We start from the raw sequence: 26,796 nt of genomic DNA, 5'->3' as shown, positions 1-26,796 counted from the left end.
TGGCCCAGCGTCGTTCGGGTTTGGCCGGGGTAGCCTGTCATTGTTCTTAACTGACTTGCCTAGTTAAATAAAGGTTAAATGTAACAAAAATGTAAACCGCAACTCCCTTACCAGTTATACATGTGAAATACAGTATGTTCGCATTAAGAGTTCCTTATTCTATAAATAATAGCACTGCAATACCTTTGTGAACTGAGTGGATTTTGCTTAGCTGACTGTTTTCCTCTGTTGTGTACAGAAACATGATGGTCAGTTCACAGTGATCCAGTTAGTGGGGATGCTGCGGGGCATAGCAGCAGGGATGAGATATCTCTCCGACATGGGGTATGTCCATCGAGATCTGGCTGCACGAAACGTACTTGTCAACAGCAATCTCGTATGTAAAGTGTCTGACTTCGGCCTGTCAAGAGTGATCGATGACGATCCCGAGGCTGTCTACACAACAACGGTGAGTCAATTAAACCAGCCCCGTATTGCTTTCCCTGCCTAGACTCCCTGAGCTCTCTCTCTGAACACTCAAATCAAGCCAACAGCCAATGCATGGGAATGGAGTATAAACTACGCATGCATGCCCATACATGTCTGGGCCTAGTTATTCAATATGCAAGGCCTGCAGTCTCTTTGGTGAAGTTTTAGCCTTGAACGTTTGGAAGTTTTGCTGACCCTGTGTGCAAAGTTGTAACTCTATTCTAATTGATGTTTTAGGGGAAGATGCAGGATATAATGAATTTGATCTTTACTCCAGCCACTGACCTGCATTTTACTGAACAGGGTGGAAAAATACCTGTTCGATGGACAGCAATGGAAGCCATCCAGTACCGTAAATTCACTTCCGCTAGTGATGTGTGGAGTTATGGCATTGTCATGTGGGAGGTCATGTCCTATGGTGAACGGCCTTACTGGGACATGTCCAATCAAGATGTGAGTTGCTCTCTTACATGACGTCAATCATTCACCAAATACATGTCAGCTTTCGCATGTTACTCAGAGACTGGCCATCATATTACAGAAATGAACAGAATAACAGAATTAGCTGAATTCTTTGGACTGATTTAAACGTGGGCCACAATGACTATTTAGAGTTGAATGAGGAGGATTGTTAGGTATTAATTCATTCTGTTTTAATCAGAGATTGATATTCATAAAATGCTTTTATATGATAATACAAAGAAAGAGACTTAATACTTGGCATACAAAATACTTTTTGGACTTCAAAACTGCTTTTAACCTTTATAATGAGTTATGATAATTGAACCTTATTTGTCAGAGTTCAATAATGCCGGAGCTAACTAGTTAGTCATATGGAACTTTCAGTTTTAGCTGCGGTCGTTGCTTTGTTTCAGTCTAAATTGGAACAGATGAACATTGCAAATCTGTTCATCGTGCTGATCGTAAGAGTGGCTTTAGAGGAGTTTGGCCGCCGATTTGAAAGTCTGTAACGATGATACTTAATAACCGGTAAAATGGTTTCATTTGCCACTGTTTGCAAGTACTTGTCTGAAAGATGCTCCAGTGGTAGTTTTCTCCCGTGGCGAAGTTAAAGATGACATAATCCAGTAGGACAAACAGTCTTCTCCTCAGCAGAAAGACTAAATAGGATTATATTACACTCAGCTCCTCCTAATGGGAAGCCTGCTGATTGAACAATCAGCTGTTAGAAATGCTAAACATGATTGGTTATGGAAGTAGGGTGCTTGACAGGCATCAATGTCAGAGATTACAGTTCCTCTGTCAAGATGTCAGCAAACAGCTCCTTTGACACTTTTTCTTCCGTAGCTCAGTCTTGTTTGAATAGCCCTGACAGGAATAACAGATGAATATGTGCAGAAAATTAACATCCTCACATTCCCCGAAATAGAGGAAGAGACGGTTGAGTCTCAAATCAAAGGTGCCCATTGCCCCTAATGTTTAAAGTTCTCACGCCGTTGACTTTCAATGGACTTTGTTTTGAACTATTGACACAGTGAGAATAGAAGTAGCTTGAAGACATGCAACTTTGTGTATTTTCATTATTCATTAGACCTGTGTAAATGCAGTCTATTGATGAGACAAAGAGTACAAACAATATGAAGGATGCATCTAAGGGAAAACAGAGCCACTGTTTGCTTAATTAATTACAATCAGGTCTATTTGTATAATATGACAGGCATGAGCAGGTGTTCTAGAGACCCATCTCTGTACCATACAGGGACACTAGATGCTACTCTCAATATCTCCTAATTTGGGTCCTGCTACTCTGAGTCCTTGGGTCTCACCATCATCTTAACAAGCTGAGACTGAGTGATTACATCTGGTTAGGCCTGTTTCTCCTCAAAGCACCACTTCTGTAAATAGGGAACCACACAAGACTTGTACTGACACTTCCTGTTTACAAACATCTTGATTAGAGAATGAAATGGAAATGAACTCTAGTAAATGGTGACTTGTGTTAATGTGGTGGTAATGGTAGTGGTAATAGCCCTTAAAGACTTGCCTGTGGTTTGGTTTTCCCAGGTGATAAAGGCCATAGAAGAGGGGTACCGCCTCCCTGCTCCCATGGACTGCCCTCCAGGCCTGCACCAGCTAATGCTGGACTGCTGGCAGAAAGACAGGGCCGATCGACCCAAATTTGATCAAATAGTTGGCATCCTTGATAAGATGATTCGCAATCCCAATACCTTGAAAACCCCGGTGGGAACCTGCACGAGGTAAGGAAAGCTTGTCTCATTAAACCCTGTAACTGAGCACTACAAACCTCCAAATGGAATAAATTAGCAGCTTCAGTTATAAAATGTGACCGAAGTAGCTGTAAGACTATGGAAGTATATTTGTATTGCTTCTTCATATTTCTTTCCTATGGAGCTACATTAGTGGACAATCCAAAGCATCCAGGGGTTGATTTATCCACAGGAGTTCACAGATGAAAGATAAATCCCGGAGAATCAATAAGCCAAAGCAGCTTCCATGGCTTTATGGTCAATAGCAGGGCTTTTAAATCAATCCCTGTAATGAGTTCCTGGGGTTTTTAAGTGCTGTGGGAACTCTGGACCCCTCTGGGACATTTGTCAAATTAACTCTATTTACATTCAGAACACAATCTCCCTGGGTGAGATTGACAGCGTAACCCCCCCAAAAAAAATAACTGTTAGAAAGTGCTTCCATTTTTGAAGGCCATTTTGTGGAGGTTTGAAGTAAAATTACCATCCATATGATGTTGAGTGTTTTTGATAGTTACTTATAGCACACACGTTTGTTTGAAAAAGAGGATCAAATGGCATCGGCACTTTTGAATTTGACATCGATTGAAATTTTCAAAATGTGTTAATTTGTTTTTCACATGCAATTTACTGTTACCCCGGGATGTCTTTGGCTGTCTTTGTATTTTGCTCCCGGCTCAATTTGTGTTTGTTATGGGAATGTTTCAGTTTTCGCATGAGACGTTAATGGCTTCCTCTTGCTCATCCAACAGACCGATTAGTCCCCTGTTAGATCAGAGCACACCAGACTTCACTACTTTCCGCTCGGTTGGGGAGTGGCTGGAGGCCATCAAGATGGAGAGATACAGAGACAACTTCACCGCCGCTGGCTACAGCTCACTGGACTCTGTGGCCAGGATGTCAATTGAGTAAGGAACCTGAACTTTAAAACCCTTGTGGAGGTCAAATCCAATATAGCCAGTTCTGGAGAGTTGTCATATAACTATTTTCTCATTCAATATCATTGGACATGGCACTACTGCATTTTTATTTCATCATTGTGATTCAGAAACAAGCCTGTCATGTTTTCAGATCTATTCGTCCATTAATGAAATACCTGGTGCTGCTATACATCATGGGATGTTTTGAGCCCCTCTGTTGTCCACTGCTGTGATTTATGATTGGCCGTCTTGTCTTGCAGGGATGTGATGAGCTTGGGGATCAGTTTAGTGGGCCATCAGAAGAAGATCATGAGCAGCATACAGACTATGAGAGCCCAGATGCTGCATCTCCATGGCACAGGAATCCAGGTGTGATGACAGACTACAGTGCCCCCTGTGGACGGGCTATCTAGAGCAGCACTAAGGCAAAAACCTCCCAGGATAATCTTTGAAAATCATGTGACGTGATGTCGTCTCCTATCTGACTATTTTTTTTCCGGATGTTTCGGAATGAAATAATTCCTGTGATCCTTGGCGAAGGATTTAACCCCTCTTTAGAACGGGTACTAAGGAGAGAATGACAGAATACTACCTGACCATGATGCCGAACTTAAAACGCTCTGAGGAACTCTCAACAACATATCAAACAGAGATGGAGCTTTGGAAAATGAGTTTGATACGTATTACCTTGTTCTTTTAACCTCGTGAATGATTTTATTTGTGCACCATGAAAATGGATTTCACTTAAAAAAAAGGAAAAAGAAAAAAGATTTCAAACAATTTGTTTATTCCCCTTGCGGTGGTTTTTCAGTATTTTCTTTACTAGTTTGTTCATTTTGTTAGTGTCAGGAGCCACAGTGATATGGTGTGGTACGTACAGTAATCTTTCATTTTTATTTTCCCCATACAATTTTTTTCTTCCTTTTTTCTATTTTGGACTTGACAACAGGGTAAACGTTCCCATCCAAAAGGATGAATATGGTGTCTGAACATTTTGGTGGAAATGATTTAGAGGTACTTTGACCAGTTTGTCTTGAGACGCTACTGGCTGTTTTAACTGTTTGCAGTGAGTTGTGTTTTTTCTTCCTGATGTTTTTGAAGTGAAAAATGGTATCCTGCACCTCAGATAAGTGACTTCAGAGATAGTAGTGTCCTCTTGGTCGTTTGAAGCTTACAGGAGTGCTTTGCTGTATGCATTTTTCTGAACACAGATACTCCCATTTTATGATGGAAAAATCTGATTTCAAATTTGTATGTAGACATTTTGAAACAGTATGACACCAATCATTCAAATTGATTTAAGATTGATCACAACTTTTATATCTAATATCAAGCATCAAAGTGGCAACATTCTTTACATGTTCATGTTTACCACATTAATCATTTGATCATATTGTCCAATATGCTTTCAATCTGAACTTTGATTTCCGTTGTTTAATTCATTAATTGAAAGTTTCCACAGATAGCTCTACAGAAAGATTGTATTGAAACTTAATGAGATGACTTGATCCACCGCAAACGGTGTTGCCATTGAAATCCCCCCCCCAAAACAATGTTGCAGCAAACAGTATTTGTTTCGTATTTTAGTGAATACAGTGGTTGAGGGTGAGTCTAGGAAATGCTGTGTACGTTCTTTCTAGAAGTAATAATGCCTTAAAATGTGTTAGACTAATGTATTGACATTATTTTTAGGCTATTCAATGGCAATGTTTTTTGCAGTTCAGTGAGACAGGTCTTGTGTAGGGTTGAATGGAAAGTTTCCCCATTTTCTTTGTTCCTTTCATGCAGGTTGACGTTTATTGTTACGAATCTTGCCCTGGAGGCAGAACTGAGCAGTTTCCGCTAGATGGGCCAGCTGCAAAATCCTAATTGGATATATCGTAAAAATTCATGAAAACAAACATTCGCTTTTTGGTCTTAATTTAAGGTAAGGGTTAGACATTAGGGTTAGTAGTGTGGTTAAAGGAAAGGAAAGGGAAAGCGGGATACCTAGTCAGTTGTACAACTGAATGCCTTCAACTGGAATGTGTCTTCTGCATTTAACCCAACCCCTCAAGGTTAGGGTTAAGGATAGAGTTAGGTTTAAAATCAGATTTTATGACTTTGTGGCTGTGCCAGCTAGTGACCACTCTGCAGAGCTGCCTCCAGGGCAAGACTCATGAAAGTAAATGCCAACCTGCTCCATTCATCCTGAACTTGAAAATCATGCACACTTGCGTATGTTGAATTTCACGATTGATGATTGACACAGTCAGTGTAGGGTAGAAGATTGACCAAACAGAGCAATAATTAGCCCAGGTAGAAATGGTCCTCCTCTGAGATTTGAAGGTGCTAGGTTTTACAGAAATTTTTGTTGTGCTGGGATAATATACCGGTATACTAAGTTATCAAATCATTAAATAGTAATGCCACTTACGAAATGGTATCCCGGAATATGCTAATGACTTAATAACGAGGTCACAGTGTATGATTATATTTGGAATATATGGCTGTAACAGTGGGGTGAAATGACATTCAAGCAGCAGAGAGGCACATGCATTAGTCATGACATCATCCTTTCCATTGCACCACACTGAATTTGAAGGCCTTCAGTTTGATATGAGGTACTTACAGTATCTAATAACCCAATATCATGATATATAGAAAATCCTGATACTCCTTATTACGATGATCAAACTGTGAAAATCACTTACCGTCCCAGCCCTAGCCATTCAGGAGAGCCAGGCAAACAGTATGGGTGATGTAACATGCATAAAAGTGTTTCCATGCTTTTTTTTTTTTTACTTCCCTGGCCCTTTGTATGCTAATCAGGGCACAGAGATTAGGAATGGGCTCTGCGAAGATGTGCTAAAAAGCCAACCTAATGGTGCCATCAGTCTTCACCTTTTACAACAAAATGAATGTTATCATATATGTCTTCAGCATTGTATTATTCTCTGACGAATGGTTGGTTCACTCATTTCTTTCTCATTAAAAGTAAGGAAAATGTAGGTATTTCCAACTGCAGTTGTGTAAAAAAAAAAAGGGGGGGGTTTAACAGTATTTTGAGAAGAGGTGGATAAACATACAGTACCAGTCAAAAGTTTGGACACACCTACTCATTCAAGGGTTTTTCTTTATTTTTACTATTTTCTACATTGTAGACTAATAGTGAAGACATCAAAACTATGAAACACATATGGAATCATGTAGTAACCGAAGAAGTGTTAAACAAAATGTTAGATTTTAGATTCTTCAAAGTAGCCACCCTTTGCCTTGATGACTGCTTTGTAGACTCTAGGCATTCTCTCAACCAGCTTCACCTGGAATGCTTTTCTAACAGTCTTGAAGGATTTCCCACATATGCTGAGCACTTGTTGGCTGCTTTTCCTTCCCTCTGCGGTCCAACTCATCCCAAACCATCTCAATTGGGTTGAGGTCGGGTGATTGTGGAGGCCAGGTCATCTGATGCAGCACTCCATCACTCTCCTTCTTGGTCAAATAGACCTTACACAGCCTGGAGGTGTTGGGTCATTGTCCTGTTGAAAAACAAATGATAGTCCCACTAAGCCCAAGCCAGATGGGGTGGCGTATCGCTGCAGAAGGCTGTGGTAGCCATGCTGGTTAAGTGTGCCTTGAATTCTAAATAAATCACAGACAGTGTCACCAGCAAAGCACCCCCACACCATCATACCTCCTCCTCAATGCTTCACAGTGGATACCACACATGCTGAGATCAACCATTCACCTGCGATTGGAACCAAAATTGTCACATTTGGACTCATCAGACCAAAGGACAAATTTCCACAGGTTGAATGTCCATTGCTCGTGTTTATTGGCCCAAACAAGTCTCTTCTTCTTATTGGTGTCCTTTAGTAGTGGTTTCTTTGCAGCAATTCAACCATGAAGGCCTGATTCACGCAGTCTCCTCTGAACAGTTGATGTTGAGATGTGTCTGTTACTTGAACTCTGTGCAGCATTTATTTGGGCTGCAATATCTGAGGCTGGTTACTCTAATGAACGTATCCTCTGCAGCAGAGGTAACTCTGGGTCTTCCTTTCCTGTGGTGGTCCTCATGAGAGCCAGTTTCATCATAGCGATTGATGGTTTTTGCAACTGCACTTGAAGAAACTTTCAAAGTTCTTGAAATTTCCCATATTGACAGACATTCATGTCTTAAAGTAATGATGGACTGTCTTTTCTCTTTTCTTATTTGACCTGTTCTTGCCATAATAAGGACTTGGTCTTTTACCAAATGGGGCTATCTTCTGTATACCACCCCTACCTTGTCACAACAGAACTGACTGGCTCAAACACAATGCAAAGGAAAGAAATTCCACAAATGAACTTTAACAAGGCACACCTTTTAATCGAAATGCATTCCAGGTGACTACCTCATGAAGCTGGTTGTGAGAATGCCAAGAATGTGCAAAGCTGTCATCAAGGCAAAGGGTGGCTATTTGAAGAATCTAAAATCTAACATATATTTTGATTTGTTTAACTTTTTTGGTTACTACATGATTCCATGTATGTTATTTCATAGTTATGATGTCTTCACTATTATTCTTCAGTGTAGAAAATAGTAAAAATAAAGAAAAACCCTGGAATGAGTAGGTGTGTCCAAACTTTTGACTGGTACTGTATATATGTACCCAATGTTAGAGTATTTGGCTGTAGCTGATGCTGTCTTTGTTCCTGTGGACTCATCATAGATACAGATTTTTAAAGCTGCAGTTTTTCCAATGATTATTTAAGATGCCCTTCAATTTGCCTGTAGAGACTGAAATGGTCTTCGGGAAAGCCAACCCTGAAACACCATCATGGACTTTGGCTGTAAGCTAAGGATTTGTAAAGCCATTAGCGATTTTGTCTATTCTTTCCTAGATACATTTCCATTGTGCTCAGTCCAAAGGGACTCACCCCTGTGGTAGGGGGATACCTGGGAATCAGACCTTGCCCAGCCTGCTCTGGGCCCCATGTCACAGACAGACAGAGCCACTCTTTATCCATACAGCAAAGCTCAGCAATTGGGTCTATGCCAGCCCTTTGAATTGAATACCAGTGCAAAGGCATTCAGTCAGCACAAAACTCCCCAGTTCACAGGCAGGCAGCAGTCAGTCCTCGTTCTCTCCCCCTCTCCCGCTCTCTCTCTGTCTACTCTCCCCTGCTCTGATCTCAAACAGCGGGCCCCTGGGGGCCTTCACACCTCGGTGCTGGAGGCCCCCACTCCCCCTTCCCTCTCCCTCTGAGTCAGGGGTCCTGTAGAGACAGCAATTTGAGCCAAATTGAGATTAAGACGTGGATACAATCGATCCGCCATATAAATCATCTGTAACCTTCACGGGCAATGTCACCTTTTACTGTTCGCTTTTACTTTGTTTCTTACCCATTTTGTAGTTGAGGATGTTTAACTCAATATATGGGGGTGTTATTGTGTTTCAACTAAGTTTAAGGCAGATTGTGTGGCGGGTTTATTGGATTCAAGAATGAGAAGTCATTTAAAATATGAAGTAGACTGGTTAATATTTTGCAAACCTTTTGGACAAACTGTTGGAAATTGTGAACGCGCCTTTGCATAGATGGTGGATAATTCCAAAGAGTTCAGCACTGTTGATGGTGTCAGAAAGATCAGAGGTCCGAGGGGAACTTTTTATATGTTCTAATTGTAAAACTTGTACATTTTTATTTATATTGTTGTTGTCTTTTTACACACATTACTCTGTAGTGAGCTCTGAATACATTGAAAATGCACTATATTTTTCTATCTCACTTGCAGATGATTACTGTCACCCAGAAGATTTCAGTTGTACATACTTTCTCATTTAGGACCAAAGACAGCTGATAGGTTTTCCATTTAGAATTGTATTTTGTTTTTATTTTTGCCTTTTAGTTTAATGTACAGTAATACGAATTGTCAATTTATTATTTATTTTTCTGTGATGAGAGTATTGAGAGTATTCATTGGTCAAGAGTATTTTCCCCAAACAGCAGAAGTGTAAAATCATTACTTAGACGATTTCTTGTTAAATAGACGTTTCTTTTTTGCTTCGTAACCTTTGTAATAGACTGTACATATATTTTTGGAAATATAATACAATCTCTATAGAAATCCTCTCTCATTGGAGTCTTTTCCATCGTAATTAGTGTCATGTCTTTACATAGGATCTCGTTTTATATATCCATCAGCATGCACCATTTTGTAAATCATTAATCAGTGTTCTTTGAATGTTCAAGTAAGAATATGATCGAACTTGTTTTGATTGAATGTAAACAAATGGAATGCATGACCTTTTCGTGTTTGCGTGATGGTGTGTGTGTGATGGTGTGTGTGTGTGTGTGATTGTGTGTGTGTGTTTGCGTGATGGTGTGCGTGTGTGTTTGCGTGGTGTGTGTGTGTGTGTGTGTGTGTGTGTGTGTGTGTGTGTGTGTGTGTGTGTGTGTGTGTGTGTGTGTGTGTGTGTGTGTGTGTGTGTGTGTGTGTGTGTGTGTGTGTGTGTGTGTGTGTGTGTGTGAATGACATGGGTGGGTAAAGTATATATGAAGAAAGACAGCAAGGGATGGTGTCATTAAAAAGACATTACCAGCCCTCCAACCTTGCACAAAAAAATCTAATTAAGCTCCATCCTGAGGGACTTAGGCTAAACAAAGGAACCTTAATGGATTTATAAAGATTATATCTCCCATTATTGTAATATTTATTTTATTAAGTTGGTGGAATCTTAACATCTCGTCCCAGAGGCTGATGGAATTCAATCATAAAACATATAATATCCGTTCCAAATGGAACCTTATTCCCTTCATAGTGCACTACTTTTCACCAGTGTCCATAGGTCTCTGGTCAAAGTAGTGCACTATATAGCAAATAGGGTGCCATTTAAGACACATCCATAATGTATGTTTCCAGGGGAGTTTGGCCCCCATCCATGCATTTTTGGGAGAGGAAGAGAGGATCCATGGTTACTCCTCTGTCACCACTAATCCCTACAGTACATTGCAGCCTGCTTATCACCCTGCCATCTAACAGGGATGGGGAAATGTTTAGGTATTTTGATATACACAGTAAAGTTGGACTGATTTAATAGGAACACAGAGTGTTCTTCCAGCCTCATGACTCCTAGTTTGTCAGATTTATGTTAAAGGTATTTTGGTAGAGGTTGTTTTTTTCTCACGACCATGGGGACACTTTGAGTGGTTGCAGGCTGATTGGACATAGTATTAATGCTGAAAACATGCAAACTCCAACAGAACAAGTAAAGAAAAGGAGCTCTGCAAAGTGCAAGCTCGCTGGAAAAGGCAAGGTTTTATTTCCAGTCAGTTGCTTGAGGTGTTACAATAATGATCTTCTTTATAAAAGCCTTCTCTCCGTGTCTGAATAGGAAAAACTTATATCTCCCAGATATAATGCACTAAACTCAACCGTCAGACAGGGAGGGAGAAAAACTGAAAGACTGCCAGTAGAGGATTAAGGGGAAGAAATGTCTTTATTTCTTTAATAATCTGAAGCACTAGTTTCCTACTATTCATACAATTCACATCAAATACTAAGGTCAACATTGATATTGAGAAGAATGTTTAAGAGGCAGTTCAAATGTATTTCAATATACTTGGCTAAGATAAATACCAGTATGCCGCCACAGGTTAATAGATCATGACCCTTTTAGATAACTGGGCTCTGCACAGGTACAGCCCGATCTGTGCTTGTGCCTGCTGGGCTGCTACAGGTACATGCCGTTGATGAGATAATCAGACTCCTCTGTGGCTCAATCTGTCTGTCTCTGCGCTTACTAGCTAACATACAAAATAATATGCAGTCATACCAAATGGATTACATTTCTTCACAGCTGACCAAAACCTTTAATCTATAATCAAATCAAATCTAATTTTATTGGTCACATACACATGGTTAGCAGATGTTATTCCGGGTGTAGCGAAATGCTTGTGCTTCAATTATCTAGTGCAGCAATATCTAACGTAATCTAACAATTCCACAACAACTACCTAATACACACAAATGTAAGTAAAGGAATGGAATAAGAATATATACATATAAATATATGGATGATCAATGACAGAGTGGCATAGGCAAGATGCAATAGATGGTATAATATACAGTACATACATATGAGATGAGTAATGTCAGATATGTAAACATTATTAAAGTGGCATTATTTAAAGTGACTAGTGATCCATTTATTAAAGTGGCCAATGATTTGAGTCTGTATGTAGGCAGCAGCATCTCTGTGTTAGTGATGGCTGTTTAACAGTCTGATGGCCTTTAGATAGAAGCCGCTCGGTCCCAGCTTTGATGCACCTGTACTGACCTCGCCTTCTGGATGGTAGCGGTGTGAACAGGCAGTGGCTCGGATGGTTGTTGTCCTTGATGATCTTTTTGGCCTTCTTGTGACATCGGGTGCTGTAGGTGTCCTGGAGGGCAGGTAGTTTGCACCAGTGATGCGTTGTGCAGACCACACTACCCTCTGGAGAGCCTTGTGGTTGTGGGCGGTGCAGTTGCCGTACCAGGTGGTGATACAGTCCAACAGGATGCTCTCGATTGTGCATCAGTAAAAGTTCATGAGGGTTTTAGGTGACAAGCTACATTTCTTCAGCCTCCTGAGGTTGAAGAGACGCTATCACACTGTCTGTATGGGTGGACCATTTCAGTTTGTACGTGATGTGTACACCGAGGAACTTAAAAAACTTTCCACCTTCTCCACTGCTGTCCCGTCAATGTGGATAGGGGGGTGCTCCCTTTGCTGTTTCCTGAAGTCCACGATCATCTCTTTTGTTTTGCAGACGTTGAGTGAGAAGTTATTTTCCTGACACCAGACTTCCGAGTGCCCTCACCTCCTCCCTGTAGGCTGTCTCGTTGTTGTTGGTAATCAAGCCTACTACTGTTGTGTCGTCTGCAAACTTGATGATTCAGTTGGAGGCGTGCATGGCCATGCAGTCATGGGTGAACAGGGAGTTGAACTCTTTTAGATTTTTGTCCAAAGCTTTTCATATGGTGTTTTGATTCATGTGCATTAAATTGCCTACTGGGTTTAAAATATCTATATCTATATATATATATATATATATATATATATATATATAACCTTTATTTAGGCTACCTGGTGACAGGTAGCCTAGTGGTTAGAGCCAGTAACTGAAAGGTTGGTGGATTGAATCCCTGAGCTGACAAGGTAAAAATCTGTTGTTATGCCCCTGAACAAGGCAGTTAGCCCACTGTTCCTAGGCCATCATTGTAAATAAGAATTTGTTCTTAACTGACTTGCCTAGTTAAATAAAGGTTTTCTTTTTTTTAACTAGGCAAGTCAGTTAATTAAGAGCAAATTCTTATTTACAATGACGGCCAAACCCGGACGATACTTGGCCAATTGTGCACCGCCCTATGGGCTCCCAATCACGGCCGTATGTGTTGCAGCCTGGATTCGAAACAGGGACTGCAGTGATGCCTCTTGCACTGAGATGCAGTGCCTAAGACTGCTGCCCCACTCAGGAGCCCAGAGTTATAGCTAGGATGTACATAGCTAAGTAATATTTACACAATGACTGACAGGGCTCTCCTGTTCACTGTGACTTGGCTGTGGCAGGACTGGGGGCACTGCCTTGCTCCTGTCACGAGACTGTGGGGTCTGTGGAGCTTGTGGAGTTTAAGGAGCTTGTGTGGCTTGCGGAGCTTGAAGCGCTTGAGAAGCTTGTGGTGGAGGTGGTCTGGCCTCCTCCATGGTCTTCTTGGGCCCACCCTGGGCCATGGAGTGGTCCTCAGTCTCCTCTGGCTGGGCCACAGGCCTGTGTGGGCTGGCACCTGCAGTGTGGGTCACCAACTTCCTGTTTCCATTAACTGTAGAAAGTACAGAGAGGACAGGGTAGGGTCATCCTGGGCTCTCGGACAGAATGCAAATACACATTCACCTGCTCATCATTCATTTACTGCAGCCCTACTTGCTCTGATATTCCAGACTGAATGCATGCAAACAACTTAATCGTTGTACACTCAAGAAACAAACTACACTCCATCTTAGTACGATCAAATCTAAAACTACACTCCATACTGGTACAATAAAGTCTAAAACTACACTCCATCCTGGTACTATCAAGTCTAAAATTACACTCCATCCTGATACAATAAAGTCTAAAACTACACTCCATCCTGGTACTATCAAGTCTAAAATTACACTCCATCCTGATACAATAAAGTCTAAAACTACACTCCATTCTGATACAATAAAGTCTATAACGGAAGTGCTCACCATCCAATATTCTGATGTTTTCTTCTATGTAGTATACAATGTAAGTCAGGTGTGTAGTAGGTGCCTAACTAGAAAACGTGCCTTCCTTGCTGCTTAATGCCTCATATAACCCACTTCTGGTTGAAATATGAATACTGGAGCTAGTGGACTTGTCAGAACAAAAAAAGACAAGGGCAGATATGTAATTTGCACACATGAAAAAAATCCCCAAACAAAGAAAAGGTACATGTTGCTGGGGGAGACTACATCAAAGGTCATCTGGGCCTGTAATTTCGTTTTTTTTTCTGGGCCTGTAATTGACTGGGCACGGGACTATTTATAATGTCTGATCCCAAGGTGACGACGTTGATGACTAAATAATGATGACGTTGAGCATGCAAATGTATTTGTTTGTGGGGGTTTTAATGCAGCCAAAATATAAATGTATTTATTTATAAATAAATAAAAATTAGGGAGTAGATCAGATTTAATATTGCTGATAGATTGTGTCTTCTATCAACATAGTTGTCTGCATCATTTCCAATCACAATATATATATTTTTGTAAATATTTATATATTATTTTTATATATATATTTTTTATATATTTTCCTTCTTCATTATTTTCTCCCAACCCTACCACCCCTCACCTAATTTGAGTAAAATAATGGACAACAACATTTATGCTTCTAATTATAGCTTACGGACACAGTATATTTTACATTAGTTATCTTTTTTCTTCTTTTTTTGCCTTCAGCTTCCCTCAACCCCTCCCATCTATCTCTGAAGACCGTCCAGTTGATTTATAGCTGCCATATATTTTTCTACTGTGCTATTTTGCAACCTGTATGGCGCAGCTGTCACGTTTTAAATTAAACTGGTATACTTTTGTATTCATCACCATTTTTCTTAGCCAAGATTGGTCTTTAATGCAGGGCCAACAGACAAGTTCCTTACCTCCTCCCCTTTCCACTTACCTCCTCCATTTTTGTTGTAATGCTGCAATCAGTTGGTTGTAATTTTGGATAGAGCAGACATATCCATGTAATTTGTTTTGCTGCATGTGTTACATAATTCCACCAGTCCTATTTATGATATGATTTAAAAGATTATACTGTTTTTAAACCTTTTTTAAAAATGTTTTACTCAATTAGTATATTTGAGTTTAAACATAATATTTTTTGTAATATTTGTTCTGTCTTTTCTGGTGGATTAAACATAAATTGCAACCAGCTTTCTTGTTTTAAAAAATAGCAATATTTTGGAGATGATTTCTTTTTAAAATAACCGAAAGTGAGAGGTTGTAATCTGAATAAAGGGGAAAAGGCCATTCTTGAACACGGTGTGAGCCATTCTTACTAGTCTGCTAGAAAACCAGTTCAGATTTAAGTATAGTTTTTGTATGACTGAAGCATTTAGTGAGAGGTCCAATGCTTTAATATTTATAATTTCTGCCCTTTGGATTCATACTCATTATATAAATAGACCCGTTTAATTTTGTCTGGCTTGCCATTTCAAGTAAAGTGGAATATTCTTTTGCTCATATAATTTAAAAAAACAAGTCGTTAGGTGTAGCCAGGCCCATAAGTAAATAGGTAAATTGGGATATGACTAAAGGATTTTTCCACAAATAGACGGTGTTGTCCTTTCCATGGTACCAAGATCTTATCTAATTTGGCTAACTTTCTATTAAAATGTATTGCAGTGAGATAATTTATTTTGGGATTTAAATACAGTGTATGTCCACTTCACTGTAAAACCATTTTATTAGTAAACTACACGGTAATGTAAAAGTAAAAATGTTTAAATTGCGGATTTAAAAGAAAATATGAATCGTCAGCGTACAATGACACCAGTTTTTAAGCCCTGGATGTCTAGCCCCTTGATATTATTGTTGGATCTGATTTTAATAGCTAACATTTCGATGGCCATAATAAATAGATATGCCAATAGTGGACAACCTTGTTTTACTCCTCTTGACAATATAATACTTTCTGAGAAGTAGCCATTGTTCATTATTTTACACCTGGGGTGAGTATACATAACTTTAACCCATTTTATAAGAGATTCTCCAAAATAAAAAATAGTGCAGGCATTTATATATAATTCCAGTCGTACTTTAAAAGTCAGCTAAGAATACCAGGTGTGGCGTCTCCCAGATGTCATAGTGTTCTATTGTTTCCAATACTTGTCTTATATTATCTCCTATGTATGGTCCATGTAAAAAACTTGTCTGATTAGAATGACTAATATCTCACAATATCTTTTGAATTCTATACGCTATGCATTTTGTTAGGATTTTGGCATCACAACACTGAAGTATAAGGGGTCTCCAGTTTTTTAGGTGGACTGGATCTTTACCACCTGGGTCCTGTTTCAGTAATAGTGAAATATCATCTTCTTGCTGAGTATGAGAGTCTACCATTTCTATTGGAGCGGTTAAAACATGTTAACGGACCTTTGAGTACATTGAAAAATATTTGATATACCTCAACTGGTATGCCATCCAGCCCTGGAGTTTTCCCTGACTTTTTTGTTGTTGTTTTTAAACATTTTTTAATGTTTTTTTGAACTATTATTTAACTAGGCAAGTCAGTTAAGAACAAATTCTTATTTACAATGACGGCCTATCCCGGCCAAACCTTAACCCGGACGACGCAGGGCCAATTGTGCGAGTCCCTGTGAAGGCTTTAATTGCATCTAGAAGTTCCTCCTCTGTAATTTGGTCTTTACGTGACTCTTTCTGTATAGCTCTTCATTTTACATTATTAATAACAAAAAAATCCTTTCAATTAACTTCAGTTAGTAGAGATGGAGGAGACTGAAACGAAAACATATGCTTAAAGTACTTTGCTTCCTCTTTTTTTAAATTGTTTAGTGAATCATGGATGACTCCGTCATTTGTAACAAGTTTCTGTAAATTATTTATAGTAGCATTTCTATGGTGAACATAAAAAAAAACTATTTGGTTCATTTTCCCCCATATTCCATCAAATTGGTTTTATTTTTTATAATATGATACACTTGATCTTTCTTGAATAAGTTCTTCCATTTATTTTTTCTATTTCTTTTTGTTTTTGCTCTGACTTGTTTTATGCCTCTATGTTACAGCTTTTTATTGCTATCTGTACTGTTACTTCCTCTATTTCCTTTGTTAAGATGAAACTATTATAACCTAAATAGTTTTTGTTTTAAAGATGAGTATTGAATTGCATAGCCTCTAAAGGCACATTTAAAAGTGTCCCACACAAATATTTTTTCTTTTCTTTTTATTTAACCTTTATTTAACTAGGCAAGTCAGTTAAGTTAAGTTAAGGGGATCTGCTGTACCCATGTTATGTAGGGAAAAAGTCTGTTATAAATTCTTCTGTCTTGGTTAAAAACAAGTTGTCTTCCAGTAGGCTTCGATTAAATTTCCTATATCCTCGACCTCGCGGAAATTCTGTAAGAGCATCGTGTATACAAATGATTTGATTGTCCGACCACATTCTGTCTCCTATCTATTAACATTCGGTGCCAGTGAAAATGACATAAGAAAGTAGTCAAGACAACCAGCTTGACTGAGCCTCTGCCATATACTGTATATCTCACTAGGTCAGGATATTTAAGCCTCCATATATCCACTAGTTCCAAAATCCATAATATTCTTAATATCCTTAAGTGCATGAGGGTGATAGTTTGTAGTGTGATTTCCTTTACGGTCCATTGAGGTACCTAAAACCGTATTATAATCTCCCATCATAATAATTGACTCATGTATTGCCTGTAAACATAATAAATTATGATATATATTTTCAAAGAAGTGTGGATCTTCATTATTTGGACCATATAGATTAATGAGCCTAATAATTTACAGTTGAAGTCGGAAGTTCACATACACCTTAGCCAAATAAATTTAAACTCAGTTTTTCACAATTCCTGACATTTAATCCTAGTAACAATTCCCTGTCTAAGGTCAGTTAGGATCACCACTTTATTTTAAGAATGTGAAATGGCAGAATAATAGTAGAGAGAATTATTTATTTCAGCTTTTATTTCTTTCATCACATTCCCAGTGGGTCAGAAGTTTACATACACTCAATTAGTGTTTGGTAGCATTGCCTTTAAATTGTTTAACTTGGGTCAATCATTTTGGGTAGCCTTCCACAAGCTTCCCACAATAAGTTGGGTGAATTTTGGCCCATTCCTCCTGACAGAGCTGGTGTAACTGAGTCAGGATTGTAGGCCTACTTGCTCGCACACACTTTTTCAGTTCTGCCCACAAATTTTCTATTGGATGAAGGTCAGGGCTTTGGGATGGCCACTCCAACACCTTGACTTTGTTGTCCTTAAGCCATTTTGCCACAACTTTAGAAGTATGCTTGGGGTGATTGTCCACTTGGAAGACCCATTTGCGACCAAGCTTTAACTTCCTGACTGATGTCTTGAGATGTTGCTTCAATATATCCACCAAATGTTCCTCCCTCATGATGCCATCTATTTTGTGAAGTGCACCAGTCCCTCCTGCAGCAAAGCACCCCCACAACATGATGCTGCCACCTCCGTGCTTCACGGTTGGGATGGTGTTCTTTGGCTTGTAAGCCTTCTCCTTTTTCCTCCAAACATAATGATGGTCATCATGGCCAAACAGTTCTATTTTTGTTTCATCAGACTAGAGGACATTTCTCCAAAAAGTACGCTCTTTGTCCCCATGTGCAGTTGCAAACTTAGTCTGGCTTTTTTATGGCGGTTTTGGAGCAGTGGCTTCTTCGTTGCTGAGCGGCCTTTCAGGTTATGCCCATATAGGACTCGTTTAACTGTAGATATAGATACTTTTGCACCTGTTTCCTCCAACATCTTCACAAGGTCGTTTGCTGTTGTTCTGGGATTAATTAGCACTTTTTGCACCAAAGTACGTTCATCTCTAGGAGACAGAACGTGTCTCCTTCCTGAGCGGTATGACGGCTGCGTAGTTCCATGGTGTTTATACTTGCGTACTATTATTTGTACAGATGAATGTGGTACCTTCAGGCATTTGGAAATTGCTCCCAAGGATGAACCAGACTTGTGGAGGTCTTGTGGAGGTCTTGGCTGATTTCTTTTGATTTTCCCATGATGTCAAGCAAGAGGCACTGAGTTTGAAGATAGGCCTTGAAATACATCCACAGGTACACCTCCAAACGACTCAAATTATGTCAATTAGCCTATCAGAAGCTCCTAAAGCCATAACATAATTTTCTGGAATTTTCCAAGCTGTTTAAAGGCACAGTCAACTTACTGTATGTAAACTTCTGACCCACTGGAATTGTGATATAGTGAATTATAAGTGAAATAATGTGTCTGTAAACAATTGTTGGAAAATGATGTGTCATGCACAAAGTAGATGTCCTAACCGACTTTCCAAAACTGTGGTTTGTTAACAAGAAATTTGTGGAGTGGTTGAAAAACTAGTTTTAGTGAATCCAACCTAAGTGTATGTAAACTTCCGACTTCAACTGTATGTTTATGGTCCAATAGCATATTTAATAGCATAATTAGCATCACACCTTTTGAGTTTCTTAGCCCCCCGTCCTTTTCTACACAACTTGTAGAATGAGTTCCTGTAAACGAAATATATTATATACCTTCTCTTTTAGTCAGGTAAAGACTGACCATATTTTCTTAAAAGATATTTTTTTTTAAAAGCAATTAAGGATTTGATTAAACATTCAAAAACACACTATAATTTGAGGATATCTGTTAAGCAAAACCTGCAGATGTTTAATAGCATTGTTTGAGATCGTTAATAGCATTGTTTGAGAGTCTGTCTTTAGTCTTTCCACAAAACATGTGAATATATGTAATTGAAGACTATTTTAAAACATATGTCTTCTGTTGTTGTAAGGTATGTCATTGAGACTACAGTGGACGTGATATTGCACCAACTCTGTCAGGTAAGAAGAATGAGCCAAAACTCAAACGTCTCCATTTACGCTTCAGTCGGGTTTGATCATTACATCAGGAAGTATATTTATATTCGAAGGAAGAAATGTATCCTCTGGGGCTCGATTTATTTGACATATAAAGACAAATGAACAGGATTGTATGCAAATTAAAAGCATGAAAATCCAATACAAGGACATTTTAAAAACACACATTTGTGTTTAAAAGAAATATGAGTTGAATTAATGAGAGAATGTAATTCACATAACGATTGTATGAATTGAAGAGACAATCTGTCATCAATTTAACTGATCTACCTCAGACACGACTTCCCTTCAGAAGACAAACAGAAACGTTATAATTTCTTTGCTTATGTAATATTTCCTGGAAACGCAGAGAAATAATTAACAAAGTGCAGGGAAAGGTTTCCGGATAATAACCACAGTCTCTGTCTGCACACCTAAGATAATGACAGCAGAGTCATTTCTTTGCTTGACATTCAAACGCTTAAAGATAAGAATCATCAGTCCTTATTAGGGTGAAATAAAGACATAAACTTCGCAAACTCACGCTAAGTTGATTGAAGCCTGGTTTGCTCAAGGCAGATGAATGGATAATTGTCACTTGCGTTTTTGATGCAAATCTGACATTCGTCTTACCCCAAAGAATACTAAATCATAATCCTTTTTATTTTAATACCTTTCAAAATATCTCATTTTTTTATGAAGAGTGCTGCATGACTTGTGTATGAAAAGCCTTTCAGATGCTTTTACCATATTAGTCTACCGCGAGCTATTTGATTGGGAATAGCCTGGACACCATGGATTCACACGGCTTCCTTTTTACGGCCTGGCCCATGGCACCTTGCAGCATTAAGTATTTAGGGGCTAGTTAGATATGGCTCCCACTCTATGGACTGCCATCCCCTGGGAAGATGATCAATTTCACAGGCTGGCAAATGCCTCTGAGGAGAAGGCTGATGGATTTGGCAGATCTGATGGTTTCTTCAAAGACACAGTGGAGAGAAATGATTTACGGCATCCCTGCCATTAGCTGGTCAGTAGCGAAGACAGCTCATATGGCATGAGCTAGTCAAGGCTCTATTTCTGTCCCAGTAATGGCTGACTGTGAAGACGAGCCTCGCAAAGCCATGTAGCTGCACATAGTATGGTGGAATATATTCATGATAACATTTTTGGGCTGAGGGAGGATTTGAAATGCCATTTATGTCCAGCTGCCCTTCTTATGAAATCTAAAGAATCAGAATTCTTGGGTTCAGATAGGTCAATGGTGTTTGCTCACCATCATAGATATTCCCTATCTATCTCCTTGCATTTTGCTGTTCACTGCAGTGTAATGAGAGCATGATGATGACTATTCCATAACATTACGGAAGGGTTAGTCAGCTAAAGTGCAAAGATCATTGATTAAATCAAATTTTATTTGTCACATGCTTTGTAAAACAACAGGTCTAGACTAACAGTGAAATGCTTACTTATAGACCTTCCCAACAATGCAGACAAAAATATAGAAAAAAATGATAACACTAGGAATAAATACACAATGAGTAACGATAACTTTGCTACTTACACGGATACCAGTACCAAGTCGATGTGCAGGGGTACGAGGTATTTGAGGTAGATACAGTATGTAATATAGGTAGGGATAAAGTGACTAGGCAACAGGATAGATAATAAACAGTAACAGCAGCGTATGTGATGAGTCAAAAGAGTTACTGCAAAGTGGGTCAATGCAGATCATCCGGGTAACTATTTTGTAGTCTTATGGCTTGAGGGTTAAAGCTGTTCAGGGTTCTATTGGTTCCAGACTTGGAGCATTGGTACCACTTGCTCAGCTGGGTTCTAAGGAGGGAGGATAGAAATAAATCAAACCTGAGAAAATAAAAAGCAATTCTGTTTTTACGCCTCAAGGGAATCATGAGAGGGGGGGAGAAGTGGGGAACAAATCAGTGAAATCAGACCTGATCTTTACCATCCACTGCACCAAGAGGTCAAGTATTGTGAGCTGCGTGGGTGCTACCCTACTGAGGGTCAGCCGAAGGGTCAATCATGCATCTTCTTTGCAAATAGCCCTCTCATTGGCCAGCAATGCGAGGCATGAAGAGGCAGTGAAATCACAGAGTAGCCCATTGTCAATAGAGAGATGTGTGCAAGCTTTGTGACACCATTATCTTTCCATCTCACACAAGATGTGCCACATTATTCATGGTAAAATGAATAGATACTATAGGAGATGCCAAGGGCTCAGGCAGCAGAGGGGTAGCTGGGTAAATGTGATAGACCAGGGTTTGTGATATAGAAGAAATCTTGCTTTATGATTGTTTATGAACCAATACATGCATGATACCCCGTCCCTATAAAAACGATTACATTCTTGTGCCAATTTTCGTTCTGATATGTAAATGAACGGCAATTCCCCTCTCTATCCCTTTGTAGTGGTATTGTACATAAGCCCTTATGAATGTGAAAAACAACACAAGAAAATCTCCAAAGGACTAAAATAAAATTAGCAACAATTCATTGAGACCTGAAATAATACACAGTGAATGCATAGTAGTCCAGTAGCAAAAGTGGTCAACAGCTGTTTGGCTGTCCTCTCGCAGGATGCTTGATTTGGATAAACACAGCTGATAAATGCGCTGCCTAAGTAGCCAATAATCACAGCTCATAATAACACTGAAACCCACTAGAATAGATGAGAGGCCGCCATTAGCGCTGTGTACCTGGGAGAGGGAGCTGTGGTGGCTGTGGCTGGAGAGATAAACTAGGGCCTGATGGATGAGTACAGTTCAGAGGAGACTGGTGACTTGAAAAATTGAGGAGGATGGGAAACCTACGGTATAGGCGCGGACACGACAAAGCGTGTTTAAAAAATTGTCAAACATTAATTATTTTAACCTAAAGCATTTAATAAAGACATTTATAGTACAATATTATGGGGAATGGGAATGAGAGGGCTTCTTACACAGTGTTGGGAAGGGATCACAGCAGAAATTGAACGAGGGTATGAGGGTATGAGGCATGAGTTGAGGTGTTCAGAGGCTTGACTTCAGCGCAGGATAGGGGTTGAGTTCATAGTGCAGGACAGGGGTTGAGGTGTTCGTAGTGCAGGACAGGCTCCTCATGGATGGATGGTGTTGGAGAAGAGCTCAACTCATCCACTGGGGGCAGGATTTGACTGGGAAGACAAAAAACTATAGCACAATACACTACACAGTTAGACAAAAGAGCTAAGAATGACTTTGTCCAAGCAAGGAGTAAATCGTTGATGTTTGATAATGTGTTTGTGTATGAGATTGACTCAACATACAGTAATGAGGGAAAACTGACAGGTCTACTCACAGTGCATGGAGAGGAAACATTCAATGTGCTAGTGGATGAGCGGACACATGAGACATGGCTGCAGTTCATGCCAGGAGAGAGTTGACAATGGTAGTGGAGTGGAGAGGTCATGACCGCTAATAAGGGAACAGGGTGGGACTTAGGTGTAAATACAAATAGCAGATGCATTCCATTACAGCAGCGCAACAAGTTTCTCCATGAAGTTAGACTCAGATATCTCCGAATTCACAAAGTCAAACACAGCATCTCGCCCACTTGACAAGAAATGTTCCTGAACAATGCCCTGATCATCCACATACCTGACAACTGCGAACAGACTGGTGGCACCATAGGTCCCAGAGTGGTGGGGCAATTTTTTCCCCCTGGGTCCCAGAGTTGTTCCTTATCTGGTAAGCTAACCAGGAAAACTCTGGACCCTATAGGGTATGAGAGTGATGAATCCGTTGTAAAAATATTTTATGTGGGTTATGATGAGACCAGTTTTTCTCATCAGATCACATGGTTTTAAAAAAAACTCCAGGTCTGGGGATTACAACCCTGTCAAACTGCAGCAACCTTATACTTGTTCATATGAATTATATTTAGACTAGGCTAACAGGCGGGTTTCCTCTACCCAGACATAGAGACAACAACTGTTAGACAATAGAATCCACAGGGCTGAGCTTGCTTTATGCACGTTTGCATCATGCAGACCAATACAACTACTATGTTGAGTGATTCATTCCAGTTAATCTTTTTGAATTTAAAAGTTTTAGGCAGCCTAGCCAGCCAATGTTTGAATATAAACCAAATTTGATCACATTCACATTTTCTCCTGACAAACAAATGGACTATAAATGCATAACGTTACCAATTTTATTACCCTGGCCAGATGGACAGGGCGCATTGGATGTATGCAGCTGCTATTATTAGTAGCCTACAGTTGATCAGACTGAAAAATAATCTCGTTTTCATCCCATACAGCATGTCAGATCTCTAATGTTTGGGTGTAGTCTAGGGTGCTTCAACATTTATGTAATGAGTTTTTGTTTGTGTCTGTCTGGAGTGATTATGTGTTATCACCTTTCTAAATCACCTTTCTAAATAAATACTGGAGGAAAGTAAAAAGCCTACTTAAGCTCGCGCAAAAAAATGCACTAAATCAAACTCTCTTTTTAATATCACTTTTAATGGATGATGCGATGGAAGCGATCAAATAATTCTGAATTGATTTCGACATCCCAGAGAAGACAGTAGAAACTTCCACATGCTCAGCAAGTAAAGTATCGTACCGTACAATTACCTCTGCAAGCTCTTTGTAAATTCATCAAAAAAAGAAACGTCCTCTCACTGTCAACTGAGTTTATTTTCAGCAAACTTAACATGTGTAAATATTTGAATGAACATAACAAGAATCAACAACTGAGACATAAACTGAACAAGTTCCACAGACATGTGACTAACAGAAATTGAATAATGTGTCCCTGAACAAAGGGGGGGTTCAAAATCAAAAGTAACAGTCAGTATCTGGTGTGGCCACCAGCTGCATTAAGTACTGCAGTGCATCTCCTCCTCATGTACTGCACCAGATTTGCCAGTTCTTGCTGTGAGATGTTACCCCACTCTTCCACCAAGGCACCTGCAAGTTCCCAGAAATTTCTGGGGGGAATGGACCTAGCCCTCACCCTCCGATCCAACAGGTCCCAGACGTGCACAATGGGATTGAGATCCGGGCTCTTCGCTGGCCATGGCAGAACACTGACATTCCTGTCTTGCAGGAAATCATGCACAGAACGAGCAGTATGGCTGGTGGCATTGTCATGCTGGAGGGTCATGTCAGGATGAGCCTTCAGAAAGGATAACACATGAGGGAGGAGGATGTCTTCCCTGTAACGCACAGCGTGGAGATTGCCTGCAATGACAGCAAGCTTATTCCGGCGATGCTGTGACACATCGCCCCAGACAACAGACCCTCCACCTCCAAATCGATCCCACTCCAGAGTACAGGCCTCAGTGTAACGCTTATTCCTTCAACGATAAACGCGAATCTGACCATCACCCCTGGTGAGACAAAACCGCGACTCGTCAGTGAAGAGCACGTTTTGCCAGTCTTGTCTGGTCCAGCGACGGTGGGTTTGTGCCCACAGGTGACGTTGTTGCCGGAGATGTCTGGTGAGGACCTGCCTTACAACAGGCCTACAAGCCCTCAGTCCAGCCTCTCTCAGCCTGAGCACTGATGGAGGGATTGTGCGTTCCTGGTGTAACTCGGGCAGTTGTTGTTGCCATCCTGTACCTGTCCTGCAAGTGTGATGTTCGGATGTACCGATACTGTGCAGGTGTTATTACACATGGTCTGCCACTGCAAGGACTATCAGCTGTCCGTCCTGTCTCCCTGTAGTGCTGTCTTAGGCTTCTCGCAGTACGGACATTGCAATTTATTGCCCTGGCCACATCTGCAGTCCTCATGCCTCTTTGCAGCATGCCTAAGGCACATTCACGCAGATGAGCAGGGACCCTGGGCATCTTTCTTTTGGTGTTTTTCAGAGTCAGTAGAAAGGCCTCTTTAGTGTCCTAGGTTTTCATAACTGTGACCTTAATTTCCTACCGTCTGTAAGCTGTTAGTGTCTTAACGACCATTCCACAGGTGCATGTTCATTAATTGTTTATGGTTCATTGAACAAGCATGGGAAACAGTGTTTAAACCCTTTACAATGAAGATCTGTGAAGTTATTTGGATTTTTATGAATTATCTTTGAAAGACATGGTCCTGAAAAAGGAACGTTTCTTTTTTTGCTGAGTTTAGTTGCCTTTTTTAGCTGAACTTTCTCTCTCATCATGCCCCTTAGTAAAAGCCAACTCTTGCCGATAAGCTGCTCATGACCCTGTATCTTCTTACCTTCTCATTGTGTTGTGCCGTATGAATATGCGGGCATTTGTCCATTACATGTTCGATGAGGCTTTTTCCAAGGAGCTTGAATCTGATGTAGCCAATGAAAGGGATTCTTCAACAAAAAATCCACCTCATTGTTGCTTGCATTAGCTAGCCATTCTGGAGGAGAGAACTGCACTCTGGCAGCTAGCTAACGTTAGCACTTGCTACTAAAGTTAATTGCACTAACTCAACACAAAAATAAAGTTCTAAAACCAAGAAAACAATATAGAATCCATCTCCTGTAGTTTGAAGAAAGAAGTTTGAATTTAATAATATCCTAAAAATGCTCAACTATCATTCTTCACTCTCAATCTCTATCCAATATGTCACCAACTCACCAAGCTTCTCAACACATAGAACCCCCATAAGGCTCTGTGGCACAACCACAATACACCACACTAAGTTAGTTCTCTGTTCCTAATCCTATGATTGGATGGACAACGTTAGTTCATATTACAAAAGCTTTGATTGGTTACTTTCCTCCGGGAAGTGGTCATAATTGCCGTGTAGATCTATGGAAGGGGTTAAGGCATATGAGCCTCCTAGGTTTTGTATTGAAGTCAATGTAGCCAGAGGAAGAGGGGGAATAACTGTCCTCCAGCTACACAATGGTGCTAGACTAGAGTGTGTTGTTGAGACTACTGTAGACCTTCATAACAAAACAGTGTGTTTTAATCAGGTATTTGGTGACGTGAACATATTTAGTATAGTTTTATCTAAAAAGGAAAATGCTTTATTGTTTCATAATTTTTTTCTGGACTTCCTGATTGGCAACAACACCTGCTTCACACTGACT

General features: G+C 39.9%; 1 protein-coding gene across 9 annotated transcripts in view; it reads left to right on the top strand.

Annotated features, from left to right (window-relative positions):
• Positions 1–6,606, top strand: part of LOC106607720 (ephrin type-A receptor 7) — a 72,517-nt gene extending 65,911 nt beyond the window's left edge. For 4 of the 9 annotated variants that reach the window (XM_045720777.1, XM_014204987.2, XM_045720776.1 and 1 more), the window contains exons 13-17: positions 239–448; positions 772–921; positions 2,494–2,687; positions 3,449–3,604; positions 3,877–6,606. In XM_045720777.1, coding sequence (XP_045576733.1) covers positions 239–448; positions 772–921; positions 2,494–2,687; positions 3,449–3,604; positions 3,877–3,991 — 825 coding nt within the window. In that variant the 3' untranslated portion in view covers positions 3,992–6,606. Of the gene's footprint in view, positions 1–238; positions 449–705; positions 922–2,493; positions 2,688–3,448; positions 3,609–3,876 lie in introns of those variants that run through there. The other 5 variants (XM_045720775.1, XM_014204984.2, XM_014204985.2 and 2 more) reach the window with 2 other exon arrangements.
• Positions 6,607–26,796: the final 20,190 nt, after the last annotated feature.

The sequence above is a fragment of the Salmo salar genome, chromosome ssa06, assembly GCF_905237065.1.
Source record: "Salmo salar chromosome ssa06, Ssal_v3.1, whole genome shotgun sequence".
NCBI lineage: Eukaryota > Metazoa > Chordata > Actinopteri > Salmoniformes > Salmonidae > Salmo > Salmo salar.
The sequence above is the reverse complement of the archived record's forward strand: the minus strand, read 5'-3'. Positions and strand labels throughout refer to the sequence as shown.